We start from the raw sequence: 16,832 nt of genomic DNA, 5'->3' as shown, positions 1-16,832 counted from the left end.
TGTATATACTAGATTTTGCTTATCCATTGGATAGCTGCTTATCATTGGTTGATGAACACTTGGGTTGCTTCCATCTTTTGGCAATTGTGAATAATGTTTCTGTGAAGATCTGTGTGCAAATATCTGTTCTAGTCCCTGCTTTCAATACTTCTGGGTATATACCTAGATGAGGAATTGCTGGTTCATATGGTAATTCTATACTTAACTTTCTGAGGAATTGCCAAACTGTCTTTCACAGCTGCTGCACCGTTTTACATTCTCACCAATAAGAAGTGTTCCTATTTCTCCACATCCTTGCCAACACTTGTAATTTTCCATTTTTTAATAGTAGCTATTCTAGTGGGTGTGAAGTGGTATCTCATTGTGGTTTTGATTTACATTTCCTTAAAAGCTAATGATACTGATCATCTTTTCATGTGCTTTTTGGCCATTTGTATATCTTCTTTGGAGAAGTGTCTATTCAAGTTTTTCACCCATTTTTAAATTGGGTTGTTTGTCTTTTTATTGTTGAGTTGTAGGATTTCTTTATATAATCTGGATATTAATCCCTTATCATATATGTGGTCTCAAATATTTTCTCCCATTGAGTAGATTGTCTTTTTACTTTCATGTTAAAGTCCTTTGATGGACAAAAGTTTTAAATTTTAATGAGGTTCCATTTATCTATTTTTTCTTTTGTTGTTTGTGCTTTGGGTATAAAGTCTAAGAAACCATTGTCTAATACAAGGTCCTGAACATGCTTCCCTATGTTATCTTCTAGGAGTTTTATAGTCCTGGTTCTTATGTTTAGCTATTTGATTGATTTTGAATTGATTTTTGTATATGGTCTCAGGTAAGGGTCCACTTTCATTCTTTTGCATTTGGACATCCAGCTTTCCCATTACCATTTGTGGAGAAGACTATTCTTTACAAATTGAGTGGACTTGGCACCTTTGTCAAAAATCAGTTAGCTATACTAGAAATAAATACCTGAAACTATCAAACTACAGCCCAGTAGTAGCCTTGACTCTTGAAGATGATTGTATAGCAATACAGCTTACAAGGGGTGACAGTGTGATTGTGAAAGCCTTGTGGATCACAGTCCTTTTGTCCAATGTATGGATCTATGAGTAGAAAAATCGTGACAAAAAACTAAATGAAAAATAGGGTGGGGGGGAAGATTTGGGTATTCTTTTGTATTTTTATTTCTTATTCTTTTTTTCACTTTTTCTGGTACAAGGAAAATGTTCAAAATAGATTGGAGTGATGAATGCACAACTATATGATGGTACTGTGAACAATTGATTGTACACTTTGGATGATTGTATGGTATGTGAATATATCTCAATACAAATGAATTTAAAAAAATCAGTTAGCTATAAATTTGAAAGCTAATTTCTGAATTCTTAATTTAATTCCATTGGTTTATATGTCTGTCCTTGTCTCTTGTAAACAACATATAGTCAGCTCATGTTTTTTTTTTTTTTTTTTATCCATTCTGCTGATGTATGTCTTTTGATTAGGGAATTTACTCCATTAACATTTAGTGTTATTACTGTAAAGGCAGTACTTTCAGCCATTTTGTCCTTAGGTTTTTATATGTCGTATAAAAAAGTACCATGCTCTTTTGATTTCTGTGGCTTTATATAGTAAGTTTTAACATCAGGAAGTGAGAGTCCTCCAACTTCATTCTTCTTTTTCTAGATGGCTTTGGCTAGATGGTAAGGGAAAGGTCCCTTACCCTTCCATATAAATTTGGTGACTAGCTTTTCTACTTCTACGAAGAAGACTGTTGGAATTTTGTTTGGGGTTTTGTTGAATCTGTAAATCACTTTGGGTAGAATTGACCTGTTCACAATACTTAGTCTTCCAATCTATGAACACAGAATGTCCTTCTATTTATTTAGGTCTTCTTTGATTTCTTTTAGCAATGTTTTCTAATTTTCTGTTCTCAAGTCCTTTACATCCTTGTTTAGATTTATTCCTAGTTATTTAATTCTTTTAGCTGCTATAGCAAATGTATCTTTTTTTTCTTAATTTCCTCTTCACATTGTTCATGACTAATATATAGAAACACTACTGATTTTTGTATGTTGATCTTGTACCCTTCCACTATGCTGAATTTGTCTATTAGTTCCAGTAGCTTTGTTGTGGATTTTCAGGATTTTCTGTATATAGAATCATGTCATTTGCAAGTAGGGAAAGTTTCATTTCTTTCTTTCCAATGTGGATGCCTTTTATTTCTTTTTCTTGCCTAATTGCTCTAGAAGGAACTTCCAATACAGTGCTAATGTGGTGATGGCAGTGGGAATCTTTGTCTTGTTCTTGATCTTAGAGGGAAAGTTTTCAGTCTTTAACTAGAGAGTGTGATGTTAGCTGTGGGTTTTTCATATATGCCCTTTATCATGTTGAGGAAGTTTCCTTCTAATTCTAGTTTTCTAAGTGTTTTTATAGTGAAGGGGTGCTGGATTTTGTTAAATGCCTTTTCTGCATCAAGTCAGATGATCATGTGTTTTTTCCTCCTTTGTTCTGTTAATGTGGTGCATTACATTAATTGATTTTCTTATGTTGATCCACCCTTGCATACCTGGGATAAATCACTTGATCGTGGTTTATAATTCATTTAATATGCTGTTGGATTTGGTTTGCTAGTATTGTGTTAAGGATTTCTGCATTATATTCATAAGTGACATTGGTCTGTAGTTTTCTTTTCTCATGGTAGCTTTATCTGGCTTTGGTATAGGGTGATGTTGGTCTCATAAAATGAGTAAGGGAGTGTTCCCTCCTCTTCAGTTTTTCAGAAGAGTTTGAGCAGGATCAGTATTAATTCTCTTGGAATGATTGATAGAATTCCCCTGTGAAGCTTTTCTTTGTTGGGAGGCTTTTGATGACTGATTCAATCTCCTTACTTGTGATTGATCTGTTTAGGTCTTCTTTTTCTTCTAGAGTCAGTGTGGGTTGTTTGTGTGTTTCTAGGAATCTGTCCATTTCATCTGGGTTGTCTAATTTGTTGGCATTCATTATTCATAGTATCCTGTTATGATCCTTTTTAGCTCTGTGGGATCAGTAATAATGTCCCACCTCTCATTTCTGATTTTATTTGCATTTTCTCTCCTTTTTTCTTTGTCAGTCAAGCTAAGGGTTTGACAATTTTATTGATATTTTCAAAGATCCAACTTTTGGTTTTGTTAATTCTCTCTACTGTTTTTTTCTTCTCAATTTCATTTATTCCTGCTGTAATATTTGTTATTTGTTTCCTCCTGCTTGCTTTGAGATTAGTTTGCTGTTCCTCCAGGTAGTGTAGTTAGGTCTTTGATTTTAGCTTTTGTTTTTAAATGTAAGCATTTAGGGTTGTAAATTTCCCCCTCAGGGCTGCCTTCACTGCATTCCTTAAATTTTGTTATGTTTTGTTCTCATTTTCATTCGTCTCAAGATATTTACTGATTTCCCTTGCAATTTCTTCTTTGACCCACTGATTATTTAAGTGTGCTATTTAATTTCCATATGTTTCTGGATTTTCCAGTTCTCCATCTGTTAATTGATTTCCAGCTTCATTCCATCATGGTCAGAGAATATGCATTGTATAATTTCAATGTTTTTAAATTTATTGAGACTTGTTTTGTGACCCAACATGTGTTTTGTCCTGGAGAATGATCCATGTGCACTTGAGAAGAAAGTATGTCCTACTGTTTGGGGGTGCAGTGTTTTGTATGTCTGTTAGGTCTAGTTCATTTATCATATTATTCAAGTTCTTTGTTTCCTTATTGATTTTCTGTCTAGATGTTCTGTCTGTTGATGAAAGCGGTGTATTGAAGTCTCCAACTTTATTGTAGAGGTGTCTATTTCTCCCTTCAGTGTTGCCAGTGTTTGCCTCATGTATTTTGGGGCACTGTGGTTAGATGCATAAATATTTATGATTATTTCTTCTTAATGGATTGCCCTTTATTAATATATAGTGTCCTTCTTTGTTTCTTGTAACAACTTTGACTTAAAGTCTATTTTGTCCTATATTAATCTAGCCACCCAGCTCTTTTTTGGAAACAATTTGCATGGAATATCTTTTTCCATACTTTCACTTTCAACTTACTTCTGTCTTTGGGCCTAAGGTGAGTCTCTTGTAAACAGTATATAGTTTTTTGTTTTTTTGTTTTTTTTAATCCGTTTTGCCATTCTGTGTCTTTTGATTGGGGACTTTAATCCATTAAAATTTAGTGTTATTACTGTAAAAGCAGTACTTTCAGTCATTTTGTCCTTAGTTTATGTCATATCTTTTGTTGTCTCTCTTTTCCTTTCTTGCAGCCTCTTTTCTGTATAGTTGATCTTTTGTGATGTATCTGACTGATCCCTTTCTCATTTCCATTTCTGTATATTTCTTAAATACTTTCTTTGTGGTTACCCTGGGGTTTATATTGCACAACCTATATCTATAACCTACTAAGTTGTAGAGATACCAACTTAACTTCAAGAACATACATATTCTCTGAATCTTCATTTCTTCACAACTATTCCAAATCACTCTCCCCTGTCTTTTCCTATCAACTTGCAGAACTCCCTTTAGTAATTCTTGTAGGGTAGGCCTTTTGCTGACTAACACTCTCAGTTTCTGTTTATCTGTGGATATTTTTAACTCTCCCTTATTTTTGAAGGGCAGTTTTGCCAGATAAAGAATTTCTGTCTAACAGTTTTTCTCTTCCGATATGTTAAGCATATCTTACCACTATCTTTTTGCCTCCGTGGCTTCTTATGAGAAATAAGCACACTTAGTCTCGTTGAGAACCCCCTTGTATGTGATGAATTGCTTTTCTCTTGCTACTTTCAGAATTCTCTCTTTATCTTTGGCATTTGACATACTGATTAGTAAGTGTCTCAGAGAGGACTGTTAGGATTAGGATTTATCCTGTTTGGAGTATGTCGCACTTCTTAGGCATGTATATTTATGTCTTTCCTAAGAGTTGGGAAATTTTTGGCCATTGTTTCCACAAATTCCCCTTCTGCCCCCTTTTCCTTCTGTTCTCCTTCTGGGACACCCATGACACATATATTTGTGCACTTCATGCTGTCACTCACATTCCTGAAACACAGCTGAGTTTCTTCTGTTCTTTTCTCTAGCTGTTCTTCTGACTGTATGATTTAGAGTACCCTGTCTTCTAGTTTGCTGATTCTCTCTTCTGCCTGTTCAAATCTACTGTTGTATGCCTCTAGTTTTTTTTTTTTTTAAAGTAATACAGGATTTTATACTTACCTATGTAATTACCTTTGCCATTCTTTATTTCTCCTTATGGCTTTGAGTTACTGTCTAGTGTCCTTTAATTTCAGCCTGAAGTATCCCATAAGCATTTCTTTTAGAGCAGGTCTCTAGTAATTAACTCTTCCATCTTTTCTTTATCTGAAATGTATTAATTTCTCCTTCATTTTTGAAGGATAATTTTGCCAGATATAGAATTCTTGGATGACATTCTTTTTCTTTAAGGACTTGAAATATGCCATTCCACTGTCTTCTGGCCTCCATGGTTTCTGATGAGAAATCCACTGTTAATCTTATTGGGGGTCCCTTGTATGTGTCAAGTCACTTCTCTCTTGATGGTTTCAAAATCCTCTCTGTCTTTGGATTTTGACAATTTTACTATAATGTGTTTTACTGTAGATCTCCTGGAGTCTATCCTGCTTGGCATTCATGGATCTCCTGGATGTGTATTTCCATATTTTCCACCAGATTTGGGAAGTTTGGGACCATTAGTTCTTCATATGCTTTTTCTGCTCCTTTATTTCTTTTCCTTCTGGACTCCAGTAATGCGTATGTTGGTATGCTTGATGGTGTCCCACAGGTCACTCAGGCTCTCTTCGTTTTTCTTTTCCCCCTTTTTTAAATCATATTTTTATTGTAGAATATAATATAAACATATAAGTGATAACCTTCCAAGTGCAATTTAACAAGTAGTTAGAGAACAAATTTCAAAGAATGTTATGGGTTACAGTTCCACAATTTAAGTTATTTCCTTGTTGTGAAATATAACATATATGCAAAAAGGTAATATCTTTCAGAGTATGATTTAACAAGTAGCCATATAGGAAATTTCCAAAAATGTTATGAGTTACAGTACAATAGTTTCAGTTATTTCCTTATTGTGAAATATAACATACAAAACAAAAAAGTGATAGCTTTCAAATTACAATTTAACAAGTAGCTATAGAATAAATTTCAAATGATGCTATGGGTTACAGTTCCACCATTTCAGTTCTTTCCTTCTAGCTATTCTAATACCTAAGCAGCTAAGCAGAAGAAAATTATATAGAGAATTAGTATTCATAATCATTTGTTAAATTCCATCTTGTCTGTTGCTACCCCTTCCTCTAGTTTAATCACTTTCCCAATCTTCAGGGATGTCTGGGCAGTGACCACCTTAACTTTTTCATGTTGAAAAGGGGTATCAACATTATGGTTGATGTTTTTGAAAAGGCTATTGCCTCTGGGTTTGGGGACTTAGCTGACATAGGAGCTCTCTGGAAGATTTAAATTTCTGAAGAATAAACTTAGTGAGTGAAAATTTTACAGAGTCCCAGATAGGGATCTTGGTATTCTTTATGGTTTTCAGGACTACTGTTGACTTGCGCTTATTATACTGCAGTCATTTGGCATATCTATCTGCAGTTCCCATAGGAGTAATCTCCAGGACAGCCTCTCAACTCTATTTGAAATCTCTTAGCCATCTAGTGTGTTTTTAATTTCTACTATTGTGTCTTTCATCCCCATAATTTCTGTTATGTGTCTTTTTATACCTTTAAATTCTTCTTTATGCTCACACATTGTCTTCTTAATATCTTTTATCTCTTATTTTCCTTATCTTCTTGAATTGATTTAGGAGATGTGTTTGAACGTCTTTGATTAGGCATTCCAAATTCTGTGTTGCCCGTGAATTTTTAACTTGTTCCCTTGACTGAACCATATCTTCCTGTTTTTTAGTATGGCTTTTAATTTTGTGCTGATGTCTAGGCATCTTATTATCTTGATGCGCTAACTCTGAATGTTCAGCTTTTCCCTCTTGTCTGAGGTTTTGTTGTTGATTGGTTTTGTGTTAAGACTCTTCTTTGACACTTGGTCCAACTTATTCTAGACATTTAAAATAGTCCAAGTTTAACTGATCAGATTTTCTCAGCTCTTCTTTATCTTATTCTGCCCTGGATTTGTGGTACAATTTTTAAGATTGCACTTTTTGCATATAATTGTTTCACCTCCAGGAGAAGCTTCCTTTACTCTTCCTTCTCTGGGAATATTGATCCATTCTGTTTGTTTTTTACAGAATTTTCTCCCCAGCTCCTATGATTTGTGTAAATCCTCTCCCTCACTCAGTGACCTGTTTTCTTACACTTTTCATTCTTGGACCATCCTGTCTTGCAGCATTTCAGTTTAACTCCCTTTTTTATAAGTATTTTTTCCTCCATAAGGCTTCTCTGCCTCCAGTTTCTTCTGCATTAAGTTATCCCACCCTGGGGAGCCAAATGAGGTCAATCCAGTAAGGTGAGTCACTCCAGAAAAGTCCATTTTGCATTTAGGGAGTCTTGCCGACAGCAACGGGCTTCGGTGAGTGAAGCACTTGGCCACTGTTTTGCTGTGGTTTTTCTCTTTCTTTTTAATCCTCCCCCTGGGGGCCCTTTTGTATGCAGCTCCCCTCAGAGGCTAGTACTCCTCTAGGGTGCTCTGTGGACTTGGGTCCCTGTGCCTGGATTGTGTGGGGTTCTAACTCACTGCTGTGAATTGTCTATAATCTGTGTCTCCAGTGGGAGGGATCTGACCCACTTCCGCTGGAGAACTCCAAGCTGCACGGGACCAAATGAGGTGGAGGGGAAAGGACTGGCTGGCCTAGGACAAAAGTTTCCTACTTGATATTTGTCTCTTTCTTCAATTTAGCATTTGTAGGGTCCTTTTCCAGAACTTCTGTCCTCCAGAGTTCTGAGCAAGTAGAATTTATCCTTATATTCACTGAATCTTTGAGGAGGTTTTTTCAGGGGATGTCTAGAGTCAGCTTGTTGATGATGCCATCTCCTGTCTTGTAATCTTTTGTATACACTGTACATTTTAATATTTTAAAGTGTTAACTCTGTCAGTTAGTTCCTGAACTGTCTGTTCCTTAATTTTGGATCCAGCTAGTGATAATGACATATATTTTTATGAATGCTACAAGTTAATCGAAGCAAACCAAAGCACAAAGCACCTTTCACTGTCTTTGTTAATTGGTTCTGCTGTGGCTGGTGGTCTCCTGCAGAGTTTGGCCATCCTGTCAAGATCATCCTGAGGCACATGAGAAGTGCAGGGTCCTCTCTGTCTTGTCTGAGCCTGCATGGAGCCGGAGTCATGGAGCCTGCTTCTCTTCCTGGGTTTGTGCTTCCTAGAGGCCTTAGGAATTTCCTGTTTACATTTTACAGGAGTTCAAGCTAACACCCTCTCTACTTCCTTTGAAATAGACCTTCTCCCCTTCCTGGGTGCTGTCTTGAGTGACTTAATGCAGATAATCCTTTGGCTCAGGCTATTTCAACTTAATTGTTTCTCACACTGTACCAGCCTTCTGAAAGCTGTTTCTCTACCCTCATGACAAACTCTGGGTGGATGAGTCCAAGACAAGTTCCCCAGCTCAGTCTCTGGACTTCTATCGGATAGATTGGCACTGGCATACATGCACCCCAGTATGTGCACAGGGCCACTCTGCTTCCACTGGAACAAGACCTGGGACCCACAGGTGGAGTTCAGGCTGGTGCCACCCTGTGTTGTGGGAATGGTGGGAGATAGGGAGGAGCCAGCAAAGACACCAGGTGCTTCATCTACGGCTTGTGAAGCTGTGTTTTCTTGATTCAACACTTATCAAGTTAGTGAATTTCTTCACCTGTTTTGTGTAGTTTTGAGGAAAGTTACTGTTTTTAGTATTTCTATGCTGCCTTTGCCCTTAGAGCTGACCCTCAGTGAGTGAAAGTAGCTGATCAATGGTAAAGATCTGCAATCAGATACCCTGGAGTGTGGAGGGCTATTCTTTATGTCCCACCTTGGCACCAGCAAGCTGCGCCAGGAGCCCGAGCTCCAGTCCCCACTGCTGCCTGCCATGAGGCTGGGGGAGGGGGAATGGTAGCTGCTGCAGGAAGGGTGAACTCACCAGTATTTATTGCAATATACCAGCCTCTATCTCCTGCTCTTCCCTGGATGCTGCACAGTGGTCTGCTAGACTCCATAGTTTCAAAATAGTTGACTCAGACAGTTCCTGCCAGTTCAGTAGTTGTTTTGGTGGAGGGACTGATTCCTGGAGCTTCCTATTCCACCATCTTCCCACAATCCTCTCCCCATCCACTTCCTCTTGCTCTCACCATCTCCATCTTTCTCTCTAATTGTGTTCCTCCCACTCCCACTTTCCACCCATCTCTCCCCACCCCCCAGAGATTAATGTGATAATTGCCACGTGTGCCTGTTTACACAGGGAGTGGGTGAGCTCACTACCCCCACACAGGCAGGTTTCCAAAGGAACACATTCTCACTGTGTCAGGACTGATACCTGCTGAGCACACCCTGTGCAGGTGGGCTGCCACCCCCAAACTGCTTTCCCTGTCTGTCATCACCCCTGTCATGTGCACATGTGCATGTGTGTGTCACTCAGGGTATCAGCAGGTGAGGAAGACAGAGAGCTATCAGCATGCCAGTCTAGGGGAAGGGCTGGGCAGGGAACATGCTGGGAGCTCCTTAAATAAGTTGACATTGCCACAAAGAAAAGCTGTCTTCTGCAATGCCCGGCCCATAGTAGTTGGTCCATAAATGGTGTGGAATGAAGAGGCTGACACTCTTTGTGCAGCATTCTTTGTAGGATGCAGCCCTGATTTACAGACGATAGCGGTCTGGGCAGAGAAAATTCCACTGTGAGATTCCCCTGGGGCCAGAATCCAGCAGAGCATGTTTTAGAAGCTCTGAGTCTCCTTCCCCAGGATCTTGCATGTCTGTCCCATGCTCCTGAAAGGAGAGTTGCTGGGGAAAATAGTGTTATGATCCCCCCAGGAAAGCACCTTGCAAGAATTGCGCCTCTGTCACAGCAGCAGGGGGGTACGGTGGAGAGAGAACAGGTGGGAGGAATTCTCCGTCTCACACAAGCAACCCTCCTCTCTTCCACTTCTTGTTGTGAGACAGACGCACATGCATACCACAGGAGAGAAAACAGCCACAGCTCAGGTTGAACTGGCAACTGTCTGCTTGGCATTCCCCACTGTCCCTTTGCACGGCATCCAGGCGCTCGATGCCTTCAGAGCTGTTGATTACTTCATCCTCTGGTTCTTCTTTTTTAGTTTTTAAATCTCAAAAGATACTTTAGTTGTTGTCTCTCCTACACTGGACAATTTTAAGGTTTTAATAATGATGAATCAGAATAGATTGAAGCCTTAATTAGCATCAGAAAGAATCCTGCCGTTTTGGAGGAGGGAAGTGTGAAGTCCTTTGCTGGCGCACTCCCTGCTGAGGTGTGTCCCCTTCTCCTTCTGGACAGGTCGGGGATCCATTGATGAGCAAGTGGGGTGAGGGTGACTCCACCCAGCGAGGAAGGATAGGAGGAGAAGGGCTGAGATGAAGAAGAGGGGGAAGAGAGAGGTGTAGAGAGGGTGTGGCACGTCTATTAAAAGGTTTGTGAATAATCTTGGGGGGGGGGCTGTCACACTGTTTTTGCAGAAGGACCTTTTAAGCTGTCACTCATCTTTGATAATCCCTTAGGGCATAGTGCTGCAGGGGCTGGTGTCTTCCCAGCTCTTTTCTCCTTTTCTCTTTTCTTCTCCTTTTCTCCTCGGTCTTCATCCAAAAGGCCCCAGGGCTGTAATGGAGAACATTTGAAGCAATTCAGACAAAGCTCCACCAATTGGGAGGGGAATATCAGAATGAATTTTTGGGGTATATATTATCTTATTAAAATTGTGGTCATTTATTGATTAATTGAACATCTATGTGTGCCAGACACTGCACTAGGTACAGAAGTGAGCATAGTTCCTGCTTTCACGTAGGTTAAAGCAAAACCAAAACATTCTCATAAAACGCTGAATTAAAAGTCATGATTGATCATCAGTACATTATAGAAGATTTGGGAAGTGCATTCCATACTCCAAGCTAATGAGGGAGTTCTTTTACCCCTGTATTTCCCAAGCAGTATTCCCTGAGATGTTCACTGATTTTCTTTGAAAAGGGGGGTTCCATTATGAATTTATGATGCAGGAAACAAAGTAAATGATATTGCTTTGTTGCAGATCTTCTCAGAAGCTAAGAGGAAAATACACTCTGCTGTGTTTCCCAGGTTTCTTTGGTTACAGAATCCCATTTTTCACTGGACACATTAACATCTTGCAATCAGAAGAACACAATGCAGGAAATGCTCTTTATCCCTGCAAAGACTCATCCAAATGCAATTGCTCTGAGCCATCCACGGCCAGCTCAGTCACTCCTGGAACCAGAGACACCTTAAAAGTAACAATTTCTTCATTACCATTGGTTATGCCAACTAATGTTTACTGGCAGCTGAGTCCTGGTGTAGGTGCTAGAAGCAGACTCAGTTCTTACCAAAGAATGCACACTAAAAGTGGACGCTGGCTGAGCCAGAGGGTGAGTGGAACACCACTGGTGAACCATCCGAGCTAACTGACCTTTGCAGAATGTTTGACTTAAAATCATGAATAAAGATGATGTTAGTTATTCATGTATCATTCAGTTTATCCTCCATCTCACAGGAAGGGCCATACCTCATCTATCTCAGAAAAATACAGTTTCCTATTTCCATTAACCCCCCTCACTATCCTTGGCATTTGGTTCTGCATTTTGCTTCTGATCATCAGGAACAGCTTTCTCTGAGGTCTGGCCCATATCCTCCCTGCTCCCATTCAACTGACCAGACCTCGTCGAACCAAAGAGCTATATCTTACACACTGAAATGCGAAGGTCCCTGCCTTTGTCCCATCCAGTTCAGAAGTGTTTTGTTTTGTTTTGTTTTGTTTCTGGCTGGTTTATTTATTTTTTTTTTAATTCAATGCTATTGAGATATACTCACATACCATACAATCATCCGAAGTGTTGGTCAGTTTATTTTTAACTTTTATTCTGCTTCAGTTGCAATCACATCTCTCTGAACAGCATAGGGGCAAGACAAAAGATGCACATTTGCTGAAAGGAGATTGCCTTAACAGCTATTTGTAATGAAGCATCTACTATATAGTAATAGCTGCACTGTTGAAGGAATTGGATAATGCATGATGACTAGATTGCTGTATCCTATGGATTGAAATATTTGAATGGGAGGCAGAGAAAAAATTAGATAATTAGGGAGAAAAACAAGATAGAATGTTATAGAAGTCCAAAGGAGGCTTGAGGACTGAATCAAAGGAATTTTGCAAATTTTACTATTTAGGGAAGAACTGGGTAAGTCACAGGGACCAGAAACACTTTGCTTTGGAAATTCTGGGTTCAAATATTAATTCTAGTAATTTAGCATATGAATTTTAGGCATGGCATTTAACTTTTATGACTCCTTTCTCCAAAAGATTTATGGATAAAATATCTTTCTCTCCATGTACAATTGTGCTGGGAGTTTCAAACAGTATTAAAGAGTGAGGGTAGGAATTCAAAGCCCTGCATGTGGAAAATGCAATTCAAGAAGACTACTTGGTAAGACTAGGGGTGATATCATGAGGAAGATGAAGTTTGAGAACTCTTAATTGAGAGGCACAAGTGTTACGACTCTTTCAAAATGCTTCCGAGAGCTATCTCAAGGTCCTAAGAAGACATCCTGCCAAGAGTTGCTTCTTTTGGCTAAGTCATGTGATATAATCCTTCCTCAGCCCTCTACCATTCAAGGACTGTGCACCCAACTTGTGGTCCAAGAATCTAGAAAATGGATTTCCATGCAGTTTTCAGTTCACTATGTATTAGCATTAGAAAGAGAGTGAGAGACCACTATATTTATTGGTCTTTATTCCTTTGTCATTTTTCTGTCCACAGCCTTAGAGGGGCCAGGCCTGAGCCATCTCTGTGCTGTCGTGGAAGAAAAAAAGCCAGAGCCCAGTGTCAAGGGCTGAGCAGGGTACGGATGGCCCTAATTTCCCTCAAGAAACCCTGCCAAGGCCTTTGCCAGTGCCCGGGGAATAGAGTATTGGCATGGATGGCCTCTGTCTCTTTGAGAATCTGTCCAATTTAGAGTGCTAAGGCTTAGAAGCCACACCCTCAATCACAATAAAACCGATGAGTGTTCACATGACCTTGGACAAGTATTTGACCTTACTGGGTTCAGTTTTCCCATCTGTTAAGTGAGGGTGTTAAAGATATTTTAACTCAGGATATTATGGTGAGGCTGATGCAATGTCATTCATTCACTATGTACATAAGACAATATGATTTAACACACAATAGTATCAAACTGGGAGTGGAGTGAGGTAATGCATAACTGTAACTGCTCTGTGCTTGTTACACCACCCTGTGTGTGAAACTGCAGGAATGAATGCAGACCGCCTTATGGTAGATGGTTTTGATTGATTAAATATTAAGGAATCATTTTTCTTCCTTTCAGACCAATGATGCCTTAGGAGCCACCTGGAATTGGCTGTACTTCATCCCCCTCATCATCATTGGATCCTTCTTTGTTCTCAACCTAGTCCTGGGAGTGCTTTCCGGGTAAGTCAGATGTTTCTCTTTCCTCTTCTCTGCTAACTGTAAACCAATGCCTCCTGTCTCATGGCAGATTCATTAACTCAGCCTTCATTTAGAAGCCATTTACTGAGCAGCCCCTGTGCATCAAAGACTGTTCTGGAGCCTGGAATGTAGTAGCGAACAGCCATTTTAATCACCTTTATTATTTTTAGGACTCAAAAAAAAAATCTTTTCATCAAGTGCAACTCTACACATGGTATCCAGTGAGAGTTCATTTATTCATCCATCCTTTTCTCCAGCCACTTAACTGTGCTGGTTGTTAGGATATAAAGTTGAATAAGATATAGGATTTGCCTCCAAAAGATTCCTATTCTCAGCTCTGGTGGGTATCAGATCCCATATTTGTGACTCAAATTAGTTTACATCAATCAGAAAGTACTCAATGTTTCATACTGCGCTAAATTTTGCAGGGAGCACATGAAGTATGAGGTAGGCATGGTTCCTGCCCTTAAAAAGCTTATATTTTGTTGAGAACACAATATAAACACTCAAAACAGGTGGGGAATAGGAGTTATTTTAAGGACTAATACAAGGTGCAGATCATTTGTTTAGGGGAAGGGACAGATCTATGTATTCTGAAGTCAGGGATGACTTCAAGAAGAATTAGGATTTTGCTTGGAGTATAAAATAAGTTATAGGACAAAATAGAGTATGTGGAAATGAACATTCCAGGAAGGGAAAAACATAAGCAAAGATGCAGAAATGGGACTTGTTTTGGACCATAAAGAGATTGTAATGAAATCTAACTTAACTAGAGTGGAAGTTTTACTTTGGAAACAAAGAGTATAAAATAGGATGGTTAAGACAGGGATAGATTTTAGAGGATCTTACATTTTTCTAAGCAAACCTGAATTTAATTTCTTGTCGGAGCATGCCACCATAAATTCTTCCAAGGGAAATTTGGAAATTTATAAGGTGGTGATTATGGTTAAACATGGCAGATTGAATCAAGTGGTCATCTTTTATAACTCCACTAACACAGGAAATAAAAATTTTAAAAGGGACAAGGAGGAGAAATGACAACAGATGGGAAATGTCAATAGAATTTTTGAAGATACAGAGTAAATGGTAACTGACTTGGTGGTAGAAAGCTGAGGTTTAATTGCCTGCAGTGGAGAATGCCAATTAAAAAAGCAAAATGCTTGCCCTACATAACAATAGAGGCTCAGGGATTAGAGGCATCAGGTGTCTCTGAAAGCTGGAGTGTGGGTGGCACTCAGAACATGAGTATTGGTTGAAAGTCTTTGTAAGGAACACCCAGATGCCCCTCCTCTCAACCTCCTCTCCCCACTCCCCTGCCTTGTCAATACCTTAGATCTCTACCCCCAGACAATGCTGACAGGTGTCTGCCCCACCCACCTCCCACCAAGCAAAAGTCAAGAGACTTACTCTCTGGAGAGGCTGAATCAGAGAAGCTTGGAATGGTGACATCAGGAACATGTGAGGATGTGGGTGATAGGTTGTACTGAAAATGGAAGAGTTAAATGAAAGTCCACGTACTGGATGTCAATACTCCCAGCCTGCTTCTTCTTTTCATAACTGTAGCAATCTGGCAGGAGTTTAGAGGATTCCTTTCTGTGAAAACCATCTATCTTAAGAGACAAGACCTATGTAGACTGACCAGAGAAGCAGGTTTCCATCCTGTCCCCCTCGGTGAGGCTCACCATGTTAGCTTCCTAGGGTGACAATGACAAATCAGCAAACTGGGTGGCTTGAAACAACAGAAATTCTGGAGGCTAGAAGTCCAAAATTAGGCGGGACCATGCTACCTCTGGGGCTCTAGAGTAGAATTTACTTCCGTCCTCTTCTAGCTTCTGGTGGCTCCAGATGCTCCTTGGCTGGGGGGCCTCATCAGTCTAATCACTGCCTCCCCTGTGTTTGTGTAGGTCCCTCCTATAAGGACACATGCTCTTGGATTTAGGGCCCATCTGGATAATCCAGGATCATCTCTTTATCTCAATATCCTTAACTCAATTACGTCTTTAGAGAGCCTCTTTCCAAATAAGGTAACATTTGCAGATTCCTGGAATTAGGAATTTTTTTTCAACCTGTTTCACCAGCCCCAGCCATGCACACAGAACTTCTGGTAAGCTTTCTGTGCCTTGTTCTTAAATATGAGCATACAACAAGGAGTCATCAACATTTGAGAAAATGTCCAACACAAAAGGCCAGAAACAGAGAAAAGGAACTTGAGGGAATATGAACAATGCAGGGAGCAGAAGACAACTTAAAAAAATTGTTAGCAGAGAGAGAACAAATAATTTCATCTGTGAAATAATAACAGGTTGCTATAAAGAAGAACATTGAGAAGTTAAGAAGGGCTCTTGGAAGTTAAAAATGTAATGAATAAAAAGGTAGTAAATGCTTGGAATATGAAATTGATGAAATCACCTAGAAAGTAAAACAAAAATAAGAAAATCAGGATTGGTCCAACATTCAACCAGTAGGAGTTAAAGAAAGAGAACCAAGAAATTGGGAGGAAGAAATAAGCAAAGAAAAATGAAAAAAGCAAAAGGAAAGAAACTTTCCTAGAAGTGAAAGACTTGCATTGCCAGATTAAAAGATCCATTGAGATGTGTGTAAGAACATTCTTTCCAGCATTGTTTGTGGGCAGTGGGGAACTGGAGACCACTGGCAGCCTGTACCTGGGAGAGACAGGTGCATTGCGGGATGTGCATCATGGCGTTCTCCACTGCACTTAGGAGCAACAAATACCATGTGCACAGGGCAGCAGAGAGTATCTTAAAAACATAGAGTTTAGTGAAAACAAGAAGGAAAAATTGCAGTGTAACATAATACCATTTACATAAATAAAAATACATGCAAAAAACATAATACATACTTTGTAAAAATACATTCAAATAAAAATATACATTCACTATATTGTAATGATAGTTTGTAGGGCAGGGAAATGGGAGGTGGGTTTGGAGATAAAAGGGAACAAATACTTTTAATTAATTAATAGTGAACCCTCCCACCAAGGACTCAGTACAACTAATGAAAAGAAGATAAGTTAGCATGAAATTTCAGAGCATCTGAGTAAAGAGAATATCTGAAAAGCTTCCAGCCATTGGAAAGAGGATGGAGTTTACCCGCAAAGAATCAGGAATCAGAATGGCATTGTAATAGCATTCTCAAAGACAACACTGAGTGT

At 39.2% G+C, this 16,832-nt stretch overlaps 1 protein-coding gene across 2 annotated transcripts in view; it reads left to right on the top strand.

The window, feature by feature from the left end:
- The window catches only part of CACNA1E (calcium voltage-gated channel subunit alpha1 E), a 335,694-nt gene that overhangs the window by 172,523 nt on the left and 146,339 nt on the right, over positions 1 to 16,832 (top strand). For both annotated transcript variants that reach the window (XM_037825226.1, XM_037825225.1), the window contains exon 7: positions 13,539 to 13,642. In XM_037825226.1, coding sequence (XP_037681154.1) covers positions 13,539 to 13,642 — 104 coding nt within the window. The remainder of the gene's footprint in view (positions 1 to 13,538; positions 13,643 to 16,832) is intronic.

The sequence above is a fragment of the Choloepus didactylus genome, chromosome 2, assembly GCF_015220235.1.
Source record: "Choloepus didactylus isolate mChoDid1 chromosome 2, mChoDid1.pri, whole genome shotgun sequence".
Classification (NCBI taxonomy): Eukaryota; Metazoa; Chordata; class Mammalia; order Pilosa; family Megalonychidae; genus Choloepus; species Choloepus didactylus.
The sequence above is the reverse complement of the archived record's forward strand: the minus strand, read 5'-3'. Positions and strand labels throughout refer to the sequence as shown.